At 37.9% G+C, this 20,709-nt stretch overlaps 1 protein-coding gene across 1 annotated transcript in view; it reads left to right on the forward strand.

Moving 5' to 3' along the window:
• syt9b (synaptotagmin IXb) overlaps positions 1-20,709 on the forward strand; it is a 76,429-nt gene that overhangs the window by 32,970 nt on the left and 22,750 nt on the right. The window contains exons 2-4 of the mRNA XM_038308702.1: positions 4,727-4,902; positions 6,598-6,803; positions 7,537-8,077. Of these exons, the coding sequence (XP_038164630.1) occupies positions 4,727-4,902; positions 6,598-6,803; positions 7,537-8,077 (923 nt within the window). The remainder of the gene's footprint in view (positions 1-4,726; positions 4,903-6,597; positions 6,804-7,536; positions 8,078-20,709) is intronic.

The raw sequence follows: 20,709 nt of genomic DNA on the forward strand, positions 1-20,709 counted from the left end.
AGCAGGGTGCGCTCTCAACTCTAAAAAGCATCCTACCTCAGCAGTCCGCCCAGGCATGGTTTTTAGAAGACTTACAGAAAGGTTGCATCACAAAGATATACGACAATCTGTCTGACTCTACACTGTGCTATTACCCAGCTGTTAAAGAGGAAAAAAACCCTCTCTGCTAATGGAAGATAGAGCTCATGTCTGATGATCTCAAATATCCATCAATCATCATACATCTACTTCTGGCTGTGTTGAATAGCATCCCTAGCAAAAAGGATAAGCAGTAAGGCTAATGCTTTTTTTTTCTATAAAAACATTTTTTTTTTGCATGTGCAAACTGGAACCACCATTTTTCAACATGCAAACAGGCTCATGCTGTCTTTTTACTCTACTGCTTCTGCTTCTCTTGTCTTTTAAAGCTACATATGAATCCAAAAAAATGTCAGCCCACAATCCAAGTGAAGGATCATCAGAAATGGTTCTACTTAGATGCACACAGCGGAAGAGTTTGGGAGGGAGTGTTCGACCCAAAGTTTAAGTGAACTAAGCAACTGCTTAGGCCCCTAGGGCAGGTAGGACGGCTATAAAACAATTCATTAATTGGTCTTTTTTCAAGTATGATGTTTTTTTTTTATAATTTTTTTCAATCAAAATATCTTTACTCATGACTAAGTGATTAAAATTAGTATCTTTAATCCTATAAAATGCATGTAAAAACAATTATCTTGGAGTCACATTGACACACAGAGGAGGACATATTTCTCTAAAACAACCCTATCTTTGCCAAGCAAAGATAAATGATATTTCAATTCCTATTTTGATTTATCTGCTCTTGACTCTCTCCATAGCTGCCTTTTGGACAATTAAAAAATGCTTGAACAGAATTTTCTCCACCTGAATGAAAGTAAGCCAGACTTCTTAATTTTTGGTTCCAAGGATGTCCCTTAGATTCAGTCCAGGGTCGGGGGTCCAGTCAGCAATGCCGTCAGGAACCTGGGAGTTGTCTTCGACCGCAAACTGGACTTCAAACAACAAATAAATGCTTTTTTCAAAGCTAGCTTTTTCCAGCTGCGCCTTTTGACCAAGATGAAACCTTTTCTCTTACGCCAAGCCCCGGAGAAGGCGACCCACCCATTTATTAGTTCTCGGTTGGACTCTTGCAATACTCTCTACTCTGGCCTCCCACAGTTGTCACTCCAACGTTTACAGTTAGTACAGAACGCAGCAGCTTGTCTCCTCTCTGGCTAATCCAGGTAAAGCCACATCACTCCCATCCTCTCCTCCCTGCACTTGCTCCAGGTCCGTTTTCTGATTGAACAAGTTTCAACACTTGTTTTTAAAGCCCTTCATGGTCTCGCTCCCAGTGATGGGACTAATGGCGTTGAAAGTAACGGCGTTACTAACGCCGTTACCTTGTTTTAGTAACGAGTAATCTAACTAATTACTTTGGCTGTAACTATAACGCAGTTACCATTGCATACACCCCGTTACTGCGCGTTACTCAGGTTGCATAATTAACCTTTTTTCATGATAGGACCGTGTGCAGCTGCGTGAAGCTGACACCCCACCCACGTCAAAAAACTCTGCAAATAGACTAAATGGTTAGTGCAACGTTAGTGCAGATTTGTGCAGAAAAAAAATATTGTTTGTGCTACTTTTGTTTAAGAGATATTAAAGATAATTTTTTAGGTCATCCAGAGGTGCGCGCCTTGTCATGAGAGAGGGGAGGATGGCTGATGTATAGTGAGATTCCGTCTGTCAGTTGGGTAGGTGGGTGTTTCTGCTGGCGGGTGTTAACGTACAGCACACACAGAGAGATGGAGAGTGAGGAGGACTCCAGCAGCAAAACAGTGTTTTCCTGATGGAAATACCGGTGTTACGTCGAGCTGCGTTTCCCCACCACATACGGTTTCCTCTGCATCTCCGCACAGCGCAGGCGGCACGAGTCACCGCGCAAGTGACAGGAAACGCGCATGCTAGCTAAAGGCGCGCAACAGTCGCCCTGTGCTCGCGCCACAGGAGAACTATGGAGAGCGTGAACGATCAAATGAAAGCCTACATGGAGAAAGGGAGAAATCTGGATGGATGGATGGATGGATGGATGGATGGATGGATGGATGGATGGATGGATGGATGGATGGATGGATGGATGGATGGATGGATGGATGGATGGATGGATGGATGGATGGATGGATGGATGGATACTCTGCCTTTTCAACCTACTGTATTTTTTATTTTAAACATTATTTGATGGCCTTTGTGGCAGAGATGGAGATCCATATTTTATGTCACACACAGAGTATAGATCTAGATAGATAGATGATAGATAGATTTTGCAGTATCTATAACAACCCAAACACACAGCATTTCAGAATTAGACATCCCCAGTTATTAATTTCACCAGATCTGAATGTCCTGTTAAAAAACGTCACATGGCGTTCCCCCCTGATGTCATTTACGTTGAGTTGAAATAAATGCTAAACTCTCTGCAGGTTCTTGTCTTTGTCGTCCGCTCTATTCAGCTGGCTTTGGAAACACATGGCGAGAAGGTGGGGGCCGGGTGGTGAGGGTTACGGGGGCGAGATAGCAAAAGTAACGCAATAGTTACTTTTACTAGTAACTAGCTACTTTTATTGTGGAGTAACTCAGTTAGTAACTCAGTTACTTTTTGGGAGAAGTAACTAGTAACTATAACTAATTACTTTTTCAAAGTAACGTGCCCAACACTGCTCGCTCCGTTATGTTTAACTGGGATGTTGCCCATACATCACACCAGCAGAGCTTTCCAGTCTGCTGATCAAATGGTTCTGGATGTTCCTAGGTCCCGGTATAAACAGTGGGGCGATTGTTCCTTTGTGGTTACAGCACCTAAACTGTGGAACAACCTGCTCCTTGGCCTGCAGGTTCTCACAGATCTACCAATTTTTTAAGTCCAGATTAAAGACTTATTTTTTCAAACTGGCTTTTAATACTTAGTAAACATTGTTTAATACTCATGATTTTAGTTTATTTTTGTTTTTGCAAAGTTTTTATCTTTCTGTGAAGCACTTTGGTCTTCCTGGTGTTGTTGTTTGACTGTATGATCTGGTTGAACTGTAAAGTGCCTTGAGATGACTTGTGTTGTGAATTGGCTATAGAAATAAACTGAATTGAATTGTAAAGTGCTATTTGTTTTTATTTTTTTCTGTTTTTTACTATTTAATATATTTAGTTTTATTTATCAAAGCTATTTTATTTATTTATTGTTGTTCTTGCATTACAGTTTTTTTTCCCCATTACCTTTGGAGCTACTGTAGATCCAAAACGTTTAAACCACAAACACTTTTACTGTAAATAAACTTTAGAATTGTTTACACTATCATTTTAAGCACCACTAGATGATGTAAACTAGTAGAAGATTGTAAACAGCACAGCGAGATCTGCAAGAGGTGTATAGTACATGTGTGACTAAGCTGATCATCAGATATTATTTACAGAAAAAAAGAATTAGATGACCCCAACATCCAATGTTGCTGAGAGCCACGCTTGGGTCGGCCCTGTCTTTAAGCCCTATAGCCTAAATGCTATATTAAATTATATGTGCTATATTAAACTTGTGTGACTGACTGAAGAAAGAACATGAGATAAGCCTCAATTCTCAGCAAATAAAAAAATCAATACAGTAAGTTCACTATGCAAAGTATGTCTGTCTGTCTGTCCAAACCCGTATTTTGTTATATGATAAGATTTATTTCAAAGCTTATGCATTAGTACCTGAAAATGTAGAATATAGTAAACATTTTCATGTCATAGAGTAATGAATAATAAAGCCATGCCGGAGGAAAAGTCACACTTCCTGAATTCTTAATTTGATTAGACCAGTTCTCAGGACAGGCGGGTGACATTTCAAGTTCTCCACATTAGCAGTGCTTCTAGATATAGAGAGAGACTTATCCAAACTGGTGAATGATTAAAGAGGATAAGCAGGATTTTTTCTCAGCATTTCTGAAGCTGCACATTTATGCAAGAACAAAAAAGGAAAGCAAATCACTGCTGACTTTAGAAGTAGGTGAGACAATAATTATAAGAACCCTACTATGAAGATACATGTCGAATTAACACATTTTCTTGTATTCAATATATTTTCTTAAAGAAAGACGTTCAGATGTTCATAGAACTACCCCTTGAAAATCTCCTATCTGTAATTGTGGCCATATTAGATCATCTGCTCTAAAGGTTTGTGGAGATTGGAAGCTGAGGCAAAGGCAATTTTTGCAAAAATACAGGCTTATTTTACGTCCGTAGACAGAGAGAAAAGCTCTGACTGGGGCAAGCCCAGCACACACATTTATACCTTACAAAATCCCAACACTCTCCGTCCCATGGAACCACCCCACCCCCTGCATAAAGAACTTTCTCACACACAGGAAAAACAACTTCAGTTCATTAAGAAAATTTAATATATCTTTCACTGACCAGATAAACATTTCTCAATAGCTGCCTTCCTTGATGGCACAAAGGAAGATGAGGAAACTTTAAACATTTATCTTTTATCACTCACAGCTGATCTTCCACTGGGCCGAGGAAAAAACATGCTTTGATAAGTTGTTAATAAAATAAGCTTTGCTCTTGTGTTTTCATTTCTGAGTAAATACAGCGTGCCCTCTCTGTGGCAACGCTGTACTTCTGTCTTTGCCAGGTCTTTTCACCAGCAGAGCCGTTGCTGCCTGTTTACTGAACACCTGTCCTTTCTCTGCAGATGTATCGGTGAGTCTGCTGTCGCTGCTGGTGACCACCTGTGGTCTGGCGCTCTTTAGCGTCTCCCTCTTTGTCTCATGGAAGCTGTGCTGGGTGCCACTCAGTGGCCGTTTCCTCCCAGATGTCCTCAAGGGCGCACACTTCTTGGGAGGAGATCAACAACCCGTCCTGACAGAGGTGAGGAAAGTTACAGTTTGTGCAGCTTACAATGGATCCAGACACAAATAAAAATACATAAATGAAATTAAAAAGAAAAGTGAGAAATAGACTCTTTTTGATTAACAGAATCTGTTTATTTAGCCTTATAGATATGACTAGAAAAAATACCACAAAGTTGTAAGTCAACCTATCAGCATGTATCAAAAATAGCCATCCTAAAGTACTCATATTGCTTTCATCATACTGCTTCCTGCCACAACAATTGTATCCCTTGAATATGTTTTCATTTTTTTGACATGTTCTCAGTGAATTCTTTGTTATGTGATAGAACTCTACAAAAATAGATAACAGTAAATATTAACTTATTTTGCCTTATATTTTGTATTGAATGTATTCAAAAGATATTGGATTATTCTAGATTTATAACAATTACAAATGTTAAATATCTATTGCATGTATATATTAATTTGCTAATGTTTAATCAATACACTATATTGAATTAAAAATTACTGAGAGCAATGATGCAGTAGGATAATAAAGCACCGATTGACTTAGCGCCCAAATTTCGGTCTTTACATGCATTTGTTGCCTAAAATGCGATCTGTCTGAACGCAGCATAAAATATAGAGTGATGAGATTGGTCATTTGCTAAACTCAGAAATTGTTAGAGGCTGAGGTTAGTTATGCAGCTGATATCATCTGTTATGAAACTGAAAATTCTTTGTAGGAAAGAACTACTTATAGAATGTGGTTATGATTCAGGGTAGGATGACATTCTTTCTAAAATGGGGCCCAGGACAGAATTTTTTGTTTTTTTGGTGGTTGAAGTCATGACATTGATGGAAGATGTATACCCTATGCATTAACATAATTAGTTTGTTAATATCTAGCATGTATGACGGAGTATTAAGGCCAGGCTAGAGATTTTTTTACTTTTTTATTATTTGGAGAATAAAGTTGTTATATTACGAGAATAAAGTCATAAAATTACGAAAATAAAGTTGTAATATTATGAGAATAAAGTCGGGAAGATAGTGCTTCTTGTAAGAGGTGTCATAAAATCCAACTTTATTCTCGTAATTTTATGACTTTATTTTTGTAATTCTATGACTTTATTCTCGTAATTCTATTACTTTATTGTCATAATTTTATGACTTTATTCTCGTAATTTTATGACTTTATTCTCATAATTTTATGACTTTATTCTCGTAATTTTATGACTTTATTCTCATAATTTTATGACTTTATTCTCATAATTTTATGACTTTATTCTCGTAATTTTATGACTTTATTCTCATAATTTTATGACTTTATTCTCGTAGTGTTATGACTTTATTCTCATAATGTTACAACTTTATTCTCGTAATTTTATGACTTTTTTCTCATAATTTTATGATTTTATTCTCGTAGCGTTATGACTTTATTCTCGTAATTTTATGGCTGTATTCTCGTAATTTTATTACTATTCTCGTTGCGAATTTATTCTTGTAATATTACGACTTTATCCTCATATTTTTATGACTTTATTCACGTAATGTTACGACATTATTCTGTACGAATTTATTTGTATGTGTAAAGTCCAGCTAATCTAAAATCTTACATATCTTGTATCATTATGATGTGGCTTTCTATCATTCTATCAAAGAAGACAATAATAAGACAAAATTTTGTCTTATTATTGTGGTAACATCAATATTCCTTGGTTCTGTTTAGGTTGACGGGGAGGAAAGGGAGTACAGCGAGGATGGTTGTGTGAAGGAGCTGTCAGCCATGACTGTGCCTGAGTCTGCTTTGAAGATTAGCCACACATCACCTGACATCCCGCTGGAGACCCAAACTAAAGTGGAGAAAAACCAGGTCCACACGCTGACCAGGGACAGAGTTCAGAGGCAGATTACTGAACCCACATCATCTGTACGGTTAGTGCTAATCAGTCCTTGAAAATTTCCCTCAGAACTTGTTGCTGCTGAGGGGTCGTTTCAGCCAAATTAGTTTCCTTAAAAACACTCATTGGAAAATGATTGTCCATCATTTGAAGTTTAGAAAAAAAAATAAAATTAAGTCTGATTTTATGAGGTGAAAAACACATTTGGTACAGCTGTGGCTCATTTGGCTAAACTGAGCCAAAATAACAGCTCCTCCTGGCACACGTCTCATCTAAACATTTATATGGGCAGTTTAGATTTCATTAAGTCTTTTGTTTTTTAATACAATAGATGTTTCTTGTGGGATGTCAGAAGGATTTTCATACTTAACATAAATAGTTAAAAGAAAAGTTAATATTTAGAATACACTGTTACTGAAAAGGCTGGTTACTCCCTTATCAATTCTCTTTTACACCCTTATAATTTTTATATGTAGTCATTATATGTTTTATGTTTTGGATATAATCATCACATCCTTTTTCCACTCTGATTCCAAACACAAATTTACAGAAAAGGAAAAATATTAACTGGCGTTGTCATTTGATGTTTGTAATTGCTATGTAATTACATAGAATTAAACAGAGTAACTGCCTCATAAAATGGGGGAAATGTTTACCACAACTGTGTCACAAGGTTATTTTAAGATTTCATATTCACTGGTTGATTTGGGAATTCACTGTTAAATGATAGATCTGAAGTACCATATGACTAACATACCTTTTTATAGGCACAACTCCATTCGCCGTCAGTTGAATCTGTCCAATCCCGACTTCAACCCAGCTCAGTTTCAACGCCAAGACTCCCTCTCTGGTTTGGGTCGAATAAAACCAGAGCTGTACAAACAGCGGTCGATAGATGCCGAAGACGGACGTCGGACCGACAGCTGTGGGCGTCTTCACTTCATCCTGAAGTTTGACTTTGACCTGGAGCAGCTTATTGTGAAGATCCACAAGGCCCAGGACTTGCCTGCCAAGGACTTCTCAGGGACCTCGGACCCTTATGTCAAGATCTACCTTCTGCCTGATCGCAAAACGAAGCACCAGACCAAGGTGCACCGCAAGACTCTCAACCCAGTGTTTGATGAGGTGTTTTTGTTTCCTGTGGCATATGCTGAGCTGCCGAGCCGCAAGCTGCACTTTAGTGTCTATGACTTTGACAGGTTCTCACGGCACGATCTGATTGGCCAAGTGGTGGTGGACAACTTTCTGGAACTGGCTGACTTTCCTCGGGAAACAAAACTGTGCCGGGATGTACAATACGTGACCTCGGTGAGAACCCCTCTTTCTTTCTCTATATTTTTTTCATTTTTGTCTGCTGTTAAATTGATCTCAGCAGTTTTATTTTTGGCATATACTCCATTAAAATAACAAATTTATGGTCATTAGGTTTGACATACGTTGTTAGCTTAAAATGGTATAACCCAATTAGTTTTTATGCCCAGAAAAATTTGCTGAAACTATTCAAAAGATAAAAAAATCTCCCATACATTTTACAGGAACAGATGGGGAAATACATCAGCTGCCCTGCATCTTATTTTCACTCCGAGCGGAGCTCATCTGTGGTTTTCAGAGGCGAGGACAGAGAAATATACTTAGACACAGTTAATGTTTAATGAAAGCAGTGGGAAACACATGAGGCGGTAGTGACCCAGATCTTAGACTGGGGTTGAGATACAGGAACACCGTCTATATTACATTATCCACTTTAAAAAAACTGTTGGAAGAGAAATAAGATTTCCTGTTAATTTAACTTAGCATGATTGGGATTGTTTAATTTCTTTTAAGCAGCATCTGATAATAATACTCAATGACTCTGAACATTGAAAACAACTTCCATTTATTGGAACATTTTAGGACGATCAAAGCCGATTGATGTGCATATTTAGGTATTATTGTGCAAATATAAGTAGGCAGCATAATGGGTCATTTTGGAAGAGGATCCAGCTGTAACATTATACAAAAAAACATTATACAGAAAGATAAGAAGCACTACTAAATAAGTCAGTGTTTCTGTTTCTTTGCTCTTTGTACATTGTTAAAAAAATGCAGCATTATTTCTTAATATGAGGCTAATTTCAGACTACCTGCAGGCCACATTGGACAATTGTTTTTCAACCGGATGTAACATATTTATATTTGCAGTGGCTGTTTCCTATTGAACAATAAAATAAGATTAAAAACTAAATTGGTTTGTAGTCGAAAACAAATCTAAAGTATTTAGTTTTACATTGATTTTTTTTTCTGGCAAAGTGCTTTCAGTACTCTTTTTTTCTACTACAGGTGTTTTTGGTTAAGGACCCTAACACAATAATGATATCACTTGTATTTTAAATTTTAAATCCCTCAGAGAAATCCTGTTCCACAGTAAACCTTTAGCGCATAAGATTCTGCTTCATCTATATTTTAATCCAGCTCCAAAAATATCCGGCAGGGCTTGCTTTTTTATTTGTTTGACATAAATGTTTACACATAACATTTAAACAAGTAACCAATTCTAGTACAAATATCCTATAAATATTAGCTATTTTATGAAATTTGATCATTTCAAAAACGGTATTATCTGAACACTCATAACAGTTTGGGATTTTCGCATATTTTCATCTTGTTTTGATATCTCAAATCAAGAAAGTGGACCTAATGTTTAGCTGGCACAAAAGCTGATACAACCCAGAGAAGAAAGTTAAGAGGCCAAAGAAAAGAAACATTGGAAAAATAAGATGAAAGAGTAAAGACAGAGAAAAGCCACCATTACAGGGGGTAAGCATGCCGTAAATTTGATTTTTATTTTCATAACTTTTGGATTACCACTCAAAAAAGTGGGTAAGAAGAGGTAGAGAACAAGAAAAAAAGCTCAGTGCATGGAAACACAGAGGTAATAGACAGGTAAAAAGCAATTTTACATATTCCTCACCTTCAAATCAACACTCAGAACAATATTTTCAGGACTGCAATAAACAATACATTTTGATTCATACAAAAATGCAACAATCTAAAAAATAATATGCAATATAAAAAGTATGCTATAGAGAGAAGCAAAATAAGAATAATCCGTAATGACGACCATGCATACCCTACAATTACAATCCCTGAATTAAATATCATGAAATTTCTAATCAAATGATTGGACCGTTTGTACTGCAGGTGATGCACAAATATAATGTTGCTAGGAAACAGCCATTGTAGATAAGATCTGGCCCTTTCCGAATGTGAGAGTCTTCCAAATCCATTCCTCATCCTATTTAAAAGAGAATGAAAAGCATACCACACACAGTTACTAAAGGCAAATATGTTTGGGGAATGAATTATCCATGGCAACAGCTTATTAGTCAAACCACACCTGGAGAATTAGAAAGAATATTTTTAGTCACTAACAGCACATGTAGCATGCTTTCCACCAGTACTCTGCTTTTAGGTGCCTTAAATATGAAAGAAATATATGGTTTTAATAATTGCACATACGAAACATAAAAAAACATGTAGAGATTTTCAGATTTGTTGTTTGTAACCATGCAAGCCTTAGACCAGATTAAATAAACTACACAGACATAAAAACATAGTTTTTTTTCGAATGGGGCTTTGTGGAAGTGTAGTACAAACACCATACCATGCCATGTTAATTTATACGCCAATTTAAAAACATCTCATGGTTGACCAAACAAAAAAACAAAAGAACTTTAAAATGAATCTTGACATGAATGGATAATGTCAGTATATATCTCATACCTAAGTGTATTTCTTTGTATCTGTGAAAATCCCACTGCTGAATAAGTGCCCTGGGTGATTCCTGTTAAAAGAGAGGTGCAAAATTCAACCGAGGTGCTATAAAGCATGGATTACTGATTTCAAATAATGTCTAAAAGCAAAAATCTTAATCTAAGTATTACATTAAACATGAAATAATGATGAGCTTAACACAGAGTAGAGCAGTGTTTTAAAGTGAGCTAGTCCCAGGTATGATGCAGACATTTTTCCTTTATGCCCAATATTGAAGCATGGTCTGCGCTATGTTATTACACGCCACAAAGCAAGAGGGACAATCAGGAACTAGCTGTGGGTCTAGATACGACCGAGGTAGTGAGGAGGTGGGGGCAAGTTTGTCTGACAGTGGAGGGACATGAGGGTGAAAAAGAGCGGGGATCCAGGTGGAAAAAGGGTCCCAGAGTGATCAGGCACCTTGCTCAAAACAAGCCAGTAAGGTACCAGACAGGAAATACCCATGAGAAGAGTGGATGTAGATTTGACCAATCAGAGGCCTCCTGTCTACGGTCACCTACAATTTGGGAGAGGTGCAGCAGAGTATCTACTCTCTTCTTTTCACAGCATGAAAAACACCTAAAACACCTAAATATATTAGGGATGCAGGATATAATCGGCCCCCTATCGGTATCGGCCTTAAAACTGAATATCGGACATCGGACACCCCACCGATATTTAACCCGATATTTGATCAGCTTCTGAGTTTCTAAAGTCAAAACAAAAAAAAAATACTACTTCCTCTTCTTCCTCAAAAACTTCTTTTTTACAGACTTAAAAACTTCTAAAGACGAGGGAAAAAATATTGATACATTAAAATATCCCAATATCTTCATATGCTGATATATTGCCATTTAAAAACACCATATCAATCTCTTTTACTAATGAAATATTGCTATATGTCATCGTTATGCTACGAAATCCCCCAAAAATTCACAAAATGTTGCCATATTTTTATATGTTGATATATTGACGCGGTATCGATCTATTTTACTAACAAAATCTCACAAGAATTTGCAAAATACCACGAGAGTTTGTAACAGAACGATTAAATTTCACAAGATGTTGAAAGTAAAATAGATCGATACCGCGTTTTTAAAAATCAATTTGATATCAGCATATGAAAATATATTTGAGTATATTATTTTTCAAAGTGTCAGAAATGGATAACAAAACTGCTATTTTCAATGACTACTTATTTTTGTCCAGCTTTAACATCGGTATCGATATCGGTTATCGGCTACATGAGTTTTAAAATATCGGCATATCGGATATCGGCCAAAATCCCAATATCGTGCATCCCTAAAATATATACATTTTCTTGTAAAAACAATTGTGGTTATTTTGCTTGTTTAAAGGTACCGTTCAGTGACATTGCTATAGGCAACTATTGGAAATGCAGCAAAGTAGAAAAATATTTGAATGACCAAATACTTCCACTACTGCAGTGAAATTTTGTCTAAGCATCAGCTGAGTTGATGACATCAAACACAGCAGATGGTGGAAAGCCAGCGGTTGCCAAAATAACACAGTTAAACATTGGTTTACCTCGGTTGTTTTTCTATGGAAGAAATAGTTGGAGGTTTTTCTTTTTGTATTATCAGAATGGTTGGCAGAGAGAGCGGCTAGAGTTTAGGATATGATCGACAGCCATGTCCCAATGAAACACAACAATACTGCATTCCCAATACTCTGGTCCGGTCCTTGTTAGTAATACAACTAGTTTCCAATGACCTCACATTTCTCCTAAAGATCGAAGTAAAAGATTCCCCTATTCTCTCACTCCTCTTTGCTTCTGCTCTGTATCCACAACATTTCATTTTCAACTAATCTGCTCATCTAGAAATATGACATTGGTTAGAGCATTAATTGAGCTTTTAGGACAAAAAACAGTGTTGCTCCTGTTACGCATTATAACAATTGTCCTTTCAACTAAACAGCATCCAGCACCTTCTCCAATTATTCCTCCTTTAGGTTTTGGTTTAAAACTTTGAATTTCCCCAATAAATGAGGAATTAAAGGTTCCTGCCTAGTTACCACAACTTTTTATAAAGTAAACTTTTATTAAGAACACACGAAATACCCTACTGTCAGCACTTCCGTTATTGCATTTAGTAGAAACAATGCACATTGTGCGTGGGTGTATTTGATTTGTGTCACTGAGCTTGTGCCACTAAATGTGTTACATTAAATCACAAGTAATTATAGATTCAGGCAAAACTGATTAGCCCATAAAAACCGGGACAGAAAAGGACTGTCATTAATGCGGCTGGGAGGGACAAGCACTTGGCAGTTTCCTATTATTCTGTCTTGATTGTTGGGCTTTCCATTTGTTATCTTTTTAATGGCAGAATTGACACCATCAAACCAAGCTTGTAATTTTCTCCACTTCTTCCATAAGTAGTTTGGCTTTGTGTTCAGTAAAATTACGTTTCATATTTGCTGGTGTTTAAACTCCCACAACTAATCTGTTCATGCTTCTACACAAGAATTCCCTGCAGTCCCTTATAAACAAAGGGAATACTCATGGATGCATAGTTTCAGGGCATCCATCATGCTCATCTCTGCTGGGATCTGCTATCTCCAGCTAACAATGGGGCAGGTACACCCTGGACAGGTCACCAGTCCATCGCAGGGCAACACAGAGGCAAACAAACATTAACACACACACACACACTTAACCTAACAGTCAAAGTTTTGGGACTGTGGGAGGAAGCTGGAGCACTCTGGGAGAACCCACACATTGCTCAGGGAGAACATGCAAACTCCATGCAGAAAGGCCCTGGGCTGGGATTCGAACCAAGACCTTTCTTGCTGCAAGGCAGCACTGCTACCTAATGCTCCACTGTGCAGTACCTGGTTTCAGGGCATATCTATATAAAAAAAAAGACTCCTGGCTCCGTATTGCTGAGGCCAATTGTTAGCCAGAAATTTGTTGATGAGTATTTCCACAGACAGCGCAGCTGCTTCCTCATCAACTAATTAAGTTCAAAGCAACACAATGATCATTAGCTGGGTCAGGACTAAACAAGCCCCAACCTGTCTGTGCCTTGGTAACTAAAGCCCAGTGTGTATACACCCCCAGCTCCAAGCTTTTAGAGACATCTTGTTTGTTCACAAATTAAGTTTTCACCCAGACTCAAACAGACTCAAACAGAATCCATAACTAAATTAGGTCAGTATAAATGGGTTAGGTTTTCTTTTGAGGCATTGAACATTTTAAATATGGAGATTCTGTCTCCTGTGAGAAATGCTAAGGATTCAAACCCGACAAATATAATCTCTTATTAATTATGAATGTAACCATCACATATTTCAACGTCGGTCGGATGTAAAGCTTTTTTTTTTCTTTACGGAAGCCAATAGGCACTATTGTGATTATCCAGATGACATTAGGATCACAAGGAAATGTTTTAGTAATTATCAATCATTATGTGCTGTAAAAAGGATTTGATTGTCATCATGATCACAACGGAGGGTTAATTGAAATCATGTAATTTCTTAAAATAGAGCAGGTCATTAAGCGCACACACACATATATATATATATATATATATATATATATATATATATATATAAATGCCAGAAATACCAGACTATGTTGCTGCCTGTATTTTAACATGGTATTAGTGCTTCAGTCAACCAAATTGATACCTCAGCAACAAAATTGGTTTTTAGAAAATTGAAAAGATGATGTCAGGGGGGAGTGCTTTGGTGGCGCAGTGGTTAGCTCACACGACCCATGTATGGAGGCCTTAGACCTCGACGTGGGTGACCCGGGTTTAAATCTGGCCTGTAGTCCTTTGCTGCAAGTCTCTCTCCTTCTCTCCTACCCCCTTTCCTGTCAGCCTACCTTTCATAAAACGAGCCCCTAGTGCCATAAAAACAAACAAAAAAAGATTATGTTGGGGCTTCTTGTTTATTTCTGTAAAGAAAGGCTGAGTACATGTACAACTATGAACCTGGTCCTCAAAAAAAAAAGAGGGTCCAGGACCGGGTGTCACCGTAGGAAGAAGAGCAACAATGTATCCCAGTGCTAGCTTCAAACACAACCCCAGGGCCAACACAATGGGGGAGAACCATGGACCAGACACCCCCCCAGCATCACCCTATCTGACTGCTGGCATAAGCCGTGCGCAGGCAGCAAGGCAGACCCACACCACAAGTTGAGATGCATCCGGGCATGTGATAGTATCCTACCTGCTGTCAGCTGGCTCCCCCCTGCAAAACCCTCTAATGTCCCAGACCCCCACTCAATGTTAGGAACCGGCATCCCACTGTCCCAACGGTAGGACAAGACATCAAAGCCCTGGGATGGGAACCAGAGTACGGAGAGTCCAAGGAGAGCCAGAAACCCCAGCAAAGCCATGACCAACCCCAAGGGCCCAGTCTCATCCCAAAGCAAGAATGAAACATTATCATAAATTCAGCTTTCATTATATTTTATGTTTTACTCTGATCAAGTAAGATTATTACGGATACATCACATGGTCCCAGCATTATCCTTTTCTGATCTTTTATTATTGAGTGTATCACTGTGGACTTTTTTTTTTTTTTTTTCTCTCTTAGTATAAAATGGATACATTTCAGAGACACTGCATAATGCAGTATTCCGTAATTCTTGTGGAAAATGTTTAATTATTTTAATATATAAAGAATATATTAAATGTGTTTAGGTAATTGTTAGGACCTTTAGATTGACTAGTAACATCAAGAACTAACATCTTGCCAGCTTTTCAAGCCAGTTATTTTTTTCTTTTTTGTACAAGCAGAATTAAGAGCACCATATTACTGCCGGACAGGTCCTTTCAAATGACCTTGATAATTTAGCCAGCGCGATCATTTAGTATTTTAAGAGGAGAAATAGTCCTTTTTTTAAACTACAGCCTTAAGCACTACTTGGTCTTTTATTTGCACTCACTGAAAAGTGAAGAACACAATCACCTAAATGAATAGAGTTGGTGGATTCATTGATAAGGGTTTATAAAATTGGCACATATAAATGAAAAGTAGTGTGCCTGTTGTTGCTGCTTTATCTTAATAGCATTTTAGAATTAAGCAGCAATCTTTGTTTGGGATAAGCAAATTATTTCTAAATTTTGACCAAAACATACATAGACTATAGGCCTATGGTAACACTTATTAAACGTGTGTAAGAGCATGCACAAGCCCATTTCTCCTTGTGTACGCTCTGTTTAAAAGTTGCTGTTTGCATTCACAATTTTTCCACTATGTCAGACTAACCAGTAAGTGAAAATGGCGATGAGCACGTAGGACGGCCTTAGGTAAACATATCAATAAAATGAATAACAATTCTGAGGACAACTTATTGTCATGATTGGCTTAAGAGACTTAACCCAAATGCAGAACACCAGAGGAAGCTGAGTAAAAGTTTAACAGAGTTTATTGAGAAACACACAGAGTAATAATGAACTGGTTCTGGTACAGGTCCGGGACTGGAATCACTGATTTCTGCAGAGACGGATAGTTTGATTAGCCAGGCAGTTTAGATTGCTTGTCGAGTGTGTTAATTCTGAATGTACCTTGAAGAGGTTCTGACAGGTCCTTTGAGAGGGGGGAACCGGTTGGGTCAAGAGACTGTAGGTTCAGCAGGGAGCTCAGCAGCAGCAGCGTCTAGCTTCTGACTTGTGAGTTTCTGACCTTGACTTGGTTTCCTAGCTCTTCCTTGAGAGCTGTTGGAGGAATCCAGACTGATATCTTCTGGTTTGGCTCCCTTGGGCAGGCTGGCAGGCTTCCAGGCAAAGCTCATCCAGAGCTTCAGACTTCAGTTGGGTTTTCAAACTTGGTCAACACTGTGGCGTTGAAGGAAGGTCTGACTGCTGCAGGTCTCCTGATGGGCTGATGATCCTCAGGTGTGCTGAGGGCTCCAGCCCAGGAGACCCACAGCGCTCTCTGCTGGAGACAGGTGGCAGATCTCCAGATCCCAACACTTAGGTTATAACTATATCACTATACCTTTGCGGTATTGTCTCCGTCTTAAAATATTATAGCCTTTTGGTTTTTTTTTCCTACGACTGTTTTGCTGCAGCGTTTCAACATGCCGTAAAGATAAGCACTTTGCCAGCAGATTTGCTCAACATAAAGGATTTCTCAAAAAGGTATCCTTGAAATCCTAATAGATGTTAATTAAAAACAAAACTAAATATATGTTCTACTTTAAATGTCAGAAAATATAACAGTTCTCTGGATTCATTCTAGTAAGTCTGTGAGTCCTTGATGTATTTTGCATGATGTCCCCAGAAGAAGCAGTTATGCATTTGATGCCTAAAAATATATCTGAAAATGCTCCAACATTTCAGCTAAATGTAAAACGGAGATAATTGGTGACACATGATTATTATTGTCATCCGTCATGGTTTGCTCTGTTTTTGTACTGTACAGCTCTTGAATTAAATATTTTTTATGTTCTTATATATAACATAAATGTTGATAAACCAGAAGCTTACAGAGCCACAGTGTCATCATTTTCGCTTTTCTTAATGCTTATAGGCACAGATCTCAAAGTCTAACCATATGTCTATCCTTGCTTTAAGGGAATAAATAATTATATATTTTGGTAACTGTATCATGACCCACAGGTGTTTGTGTTTTTCTATTTCAGTGGAGTATTTTTTCCTAATTATTTCTGGGTTTATTTATGTAAATATATTAATGTTTATTTTTGTTTAAGGCTCTTACGACAAAGGTTGATTTCCTTGAGTTTAGCTCTTAATTACTTACTGTGATATTCCCTCAGTGCATTTTGGTTTATTACCTTACTTTGTATATTAGTGGAGGCTTTTTCCCTTTGATTCATAGGTCGGTTTTTATCTTGCACAGATCCTTGTGTGTCACCTCTGTTTAGTGTCTGCTTTGTCATCAGTTGCAAATGTGCTGTGCAGTAGAGGAGAGCATATCGATCCTAGGAACGATACTATCGATACCAACGGTAGTATTGATATTGAACGATATTCTTTTAAGAAGATCGATACTTTTTATTCTCTCCCACATGCATTAACTGCAGCAGATTCACCAGTCTCCCTTTCTGTGTTACAGCACTTTGCAACTCACCCCTCCCCTCTCGTCACCGGCTCAGCTCGCAGGCTCAGCCTGGCCCGCCCACTTAGCTCTCTCTCCACTTGACACAAACAACCACGCTGCTGTTCCTTAGATGCCAGAGCAGAAAGACCTGGTTAAATGCAGTGGAAACACAACAAATTTATATAAGCACATGAAAAACCATTGCTCTTGCTCATTGCCCCAACAGACCCGTCACTGACAGAGGCGTTTCAGATCTCCAGAGCATATCCAGGTAGATAAGAGTGATCACCTTCATATAAACTTTCAAAGTAGATATTAGATGTCTTATGTTCCTGAAGCCCACTCGAAAGTGGAATTAAGACCAAAAAAAACAGTACATTTATCTCATTAAAACATGTTGCCTAATTGGGCTAACATTAACTAATCCTTTATTTATCCCACCATGGGGACATTTATAGAATTAAAACAACAAGCAAGTACACACAATAGAAACAAAATTACATAAGGTTTGAAAGATATTATATAAGAGGTAGATTAGGGGGAAAAAACACTATGAACAGACTATTATTAATATTAAATTAGAACAATAAAACAAAAATCACAAAAAAAAGAAAGCTCAACATTTCCATGATACTTCATCAGTATTGCAAAAAAGTATCGGTATTGCATCAACATTGGAAATACTGACCCTTTATTCACTTGGTATCATATGGATAAAAAATTCCCTGTATTCCCACCCATACTGTGCAGCAATCTGCCCTCATTGCGTGCATGATGCTGTCATGCATCAAGACAGCGCCGCTCTATTTTGAAATGTCTCTTTTCCCTTTCTTGTGTCTGGCTTCCTGTCTGAAGAATGACAAAGGCTGTTTGTCTGTCATGCCAAGGCACCTCAGACTTTGTGAGAATTACAATGGCCAATAAATGCAATATGAGGAAAACTCACTGTTAGAAGACAGTGTAACAAATGTAATAAACGGTTGAGTTTGATAATTGCTACGCTTTTTATACGGTATATTAGTAATCATGAAAGCTAAGTATGTTTCACATAATGAGATCACTTTACTATCACCTACTTTCAACTTGTGTACACTTAATAATTAAGAATTTTGCATGAGAGAAAGGCTTTTTGCATAATATATAAAACTGGGCTGTTAAATGTTTAAAAAAAAAATGACTACTCAATCTCTATACTACAAAAAAACTGGCAGTGTGATCAAAATGACAGTCTAACTATTCTTCACAGGCAGTTGTAACGGGTACTTTAGTTTAGCCTGATTCTGCCATGGTGTATTTATTAAAGCTAAAGTGCAGTCAAGGCAGTGATTTATTTATTTCAAGCATGCTCACTCAGGCAGATATATCTACTGTATTGTTGACATGCTCAGAGAGAAAAGGATCTGTAGTTTAAACCCAGTTAAAGTTTCAACAAATGACCTCAGGCACTGCAGTAGTCAGAATCTTGTGACATCAACTTTTGATTTTAGCATGTATCCTACAGAGCAAACGACACAAATAGACAAATAGTGTATATTTTTTGGAAACCTCACATGTTACTGATTTCTTCTGGCTGAATGATCTTTAGGAGAACTTCATTTAACTGAATAAGTAGATATATAATTGATTACAAAAAAATATCTTAAATCACTACAACTAAATGTAGCATTTTACCATCATATTAAGTCTTAGGGCCGGATCTATCAAAGGTTTGCGTGTATTAAAACGTGAGCTATTTCACTGCGCACGCTAAAAAATGTACAAACTGATCTATCAACAGCGTGCTAAAAGGATTTGGTCTTTAAAACGTGCTAAATAGCGCCTCTGATCCATTTAGTACTTTTTCTGCAATGAATATGCAATATGGGGCGTTTACACGCTAAAGTGCGTCTTGTGGGAGGAGAACATGTAAATATATTAATTTAGCACTCGCAAAGTGATTTATCAAACTTGAACGCAATTTTGCTAACGGTATCTGACTCTATATTTAACACGTTTCAAAAGAAGGTGCAAATGGTCTGTATGCGTAATTGCGCACACATGGCAGCGGTTATTGTCGCAAGAAGGAGACATGGAAATGAAGCAAGGAGACGCAGAGAACGCATTTTTTCACTCCGTGTGAATATTTTTGCAATGAACGAGGAAACGATCATCAAAACATATAGTTTATCCAGCATTGCCATTTTGGAGCTGTTGGGGGAACTCCGAATGGATTTGGAGCCAGCCACAAGGAGGACCCACGCAATACCAGATATCGCAAAACTCCTTGCAACATTGCACTTTTTTGCATCTGGGTCATTCTAGCGTACAGTTGCAGCGAAAGCTGGGATCTCCCAATCTCGTTTTTTCAGAAGTGCTGTCCGACGGGGTCGGGGTTCTCCACCTGCGCCTGTGGAGCAACGTGCCAAATGCTGCGGGGATCTCATCCACAGTCACAGGCCAATACAAAACACCTGTTTTTTTTTTTGTTTTTTTTTTTACTGCAGCACATACCACCTTAGGGAATAAAGGTTGCCAATTTATAAATATAAATATATATATATATATTTACTTATTTATTTTTTTTGTTGGGGGTCACTGTAAGATTTAAATTTCTTAATGCACTAGTTTGTACAGACTACAAACTACTTTGCCGCAAACCACAAAACGCGCAAAACAATCATTTAAATAGGGCGTCTCCAACAGTTTTGCACCTTCCACCAGTTACGCAATCACTCTTGTTAAATCACCCGCAAACCATGGTTCAGCCCCTCGCGCAAAATTCCAGTTTGCGAGCGCAAATTACTGCACGCAAAATTGGATCTTGATAAATCCGGCCCTTAGTGCCTTATCGTCACAAGGTTTGCGACCAGAGCAAATCTTCCGACAAGGCACTGTCTACGATGCAAATGCATCGTAGACAGGTGCAAACACTTTTCTGCATGTGTACCTTCTTCAATATGCAGATCATTTTCTAATGACCAAACTGTGCAGATTTGTTGACAGAGAATATACAAACGTTAAATTTTTTTTCCAAATCTGAACCTCAACTGCACAGCCGGAGTCTTAGCAGCTCTGAAAGTCCGATGTAAACTCACACTCATGTACAAAATTGTCTACAGTCATGTTGC

The sequence above is a fragment of the Cyprinodon tularosa genome, unplaced genomic scaffold, assembly GCF_016077235.1.
Source record: "Cyprinodon tularosa strain WSP-4 unplaced genomic scaffold, ASM1607723v1 ctg644, whole genome shotgun sequence".
NCBI classification, from domain to species: domain Eukaryota; kingdom Metazoa; phylum Chordata; class Actinopteri; order Cyprinodontiformes; family Cyprinodontidae; genus Cyprinodon; species Cyprinodon tularosa.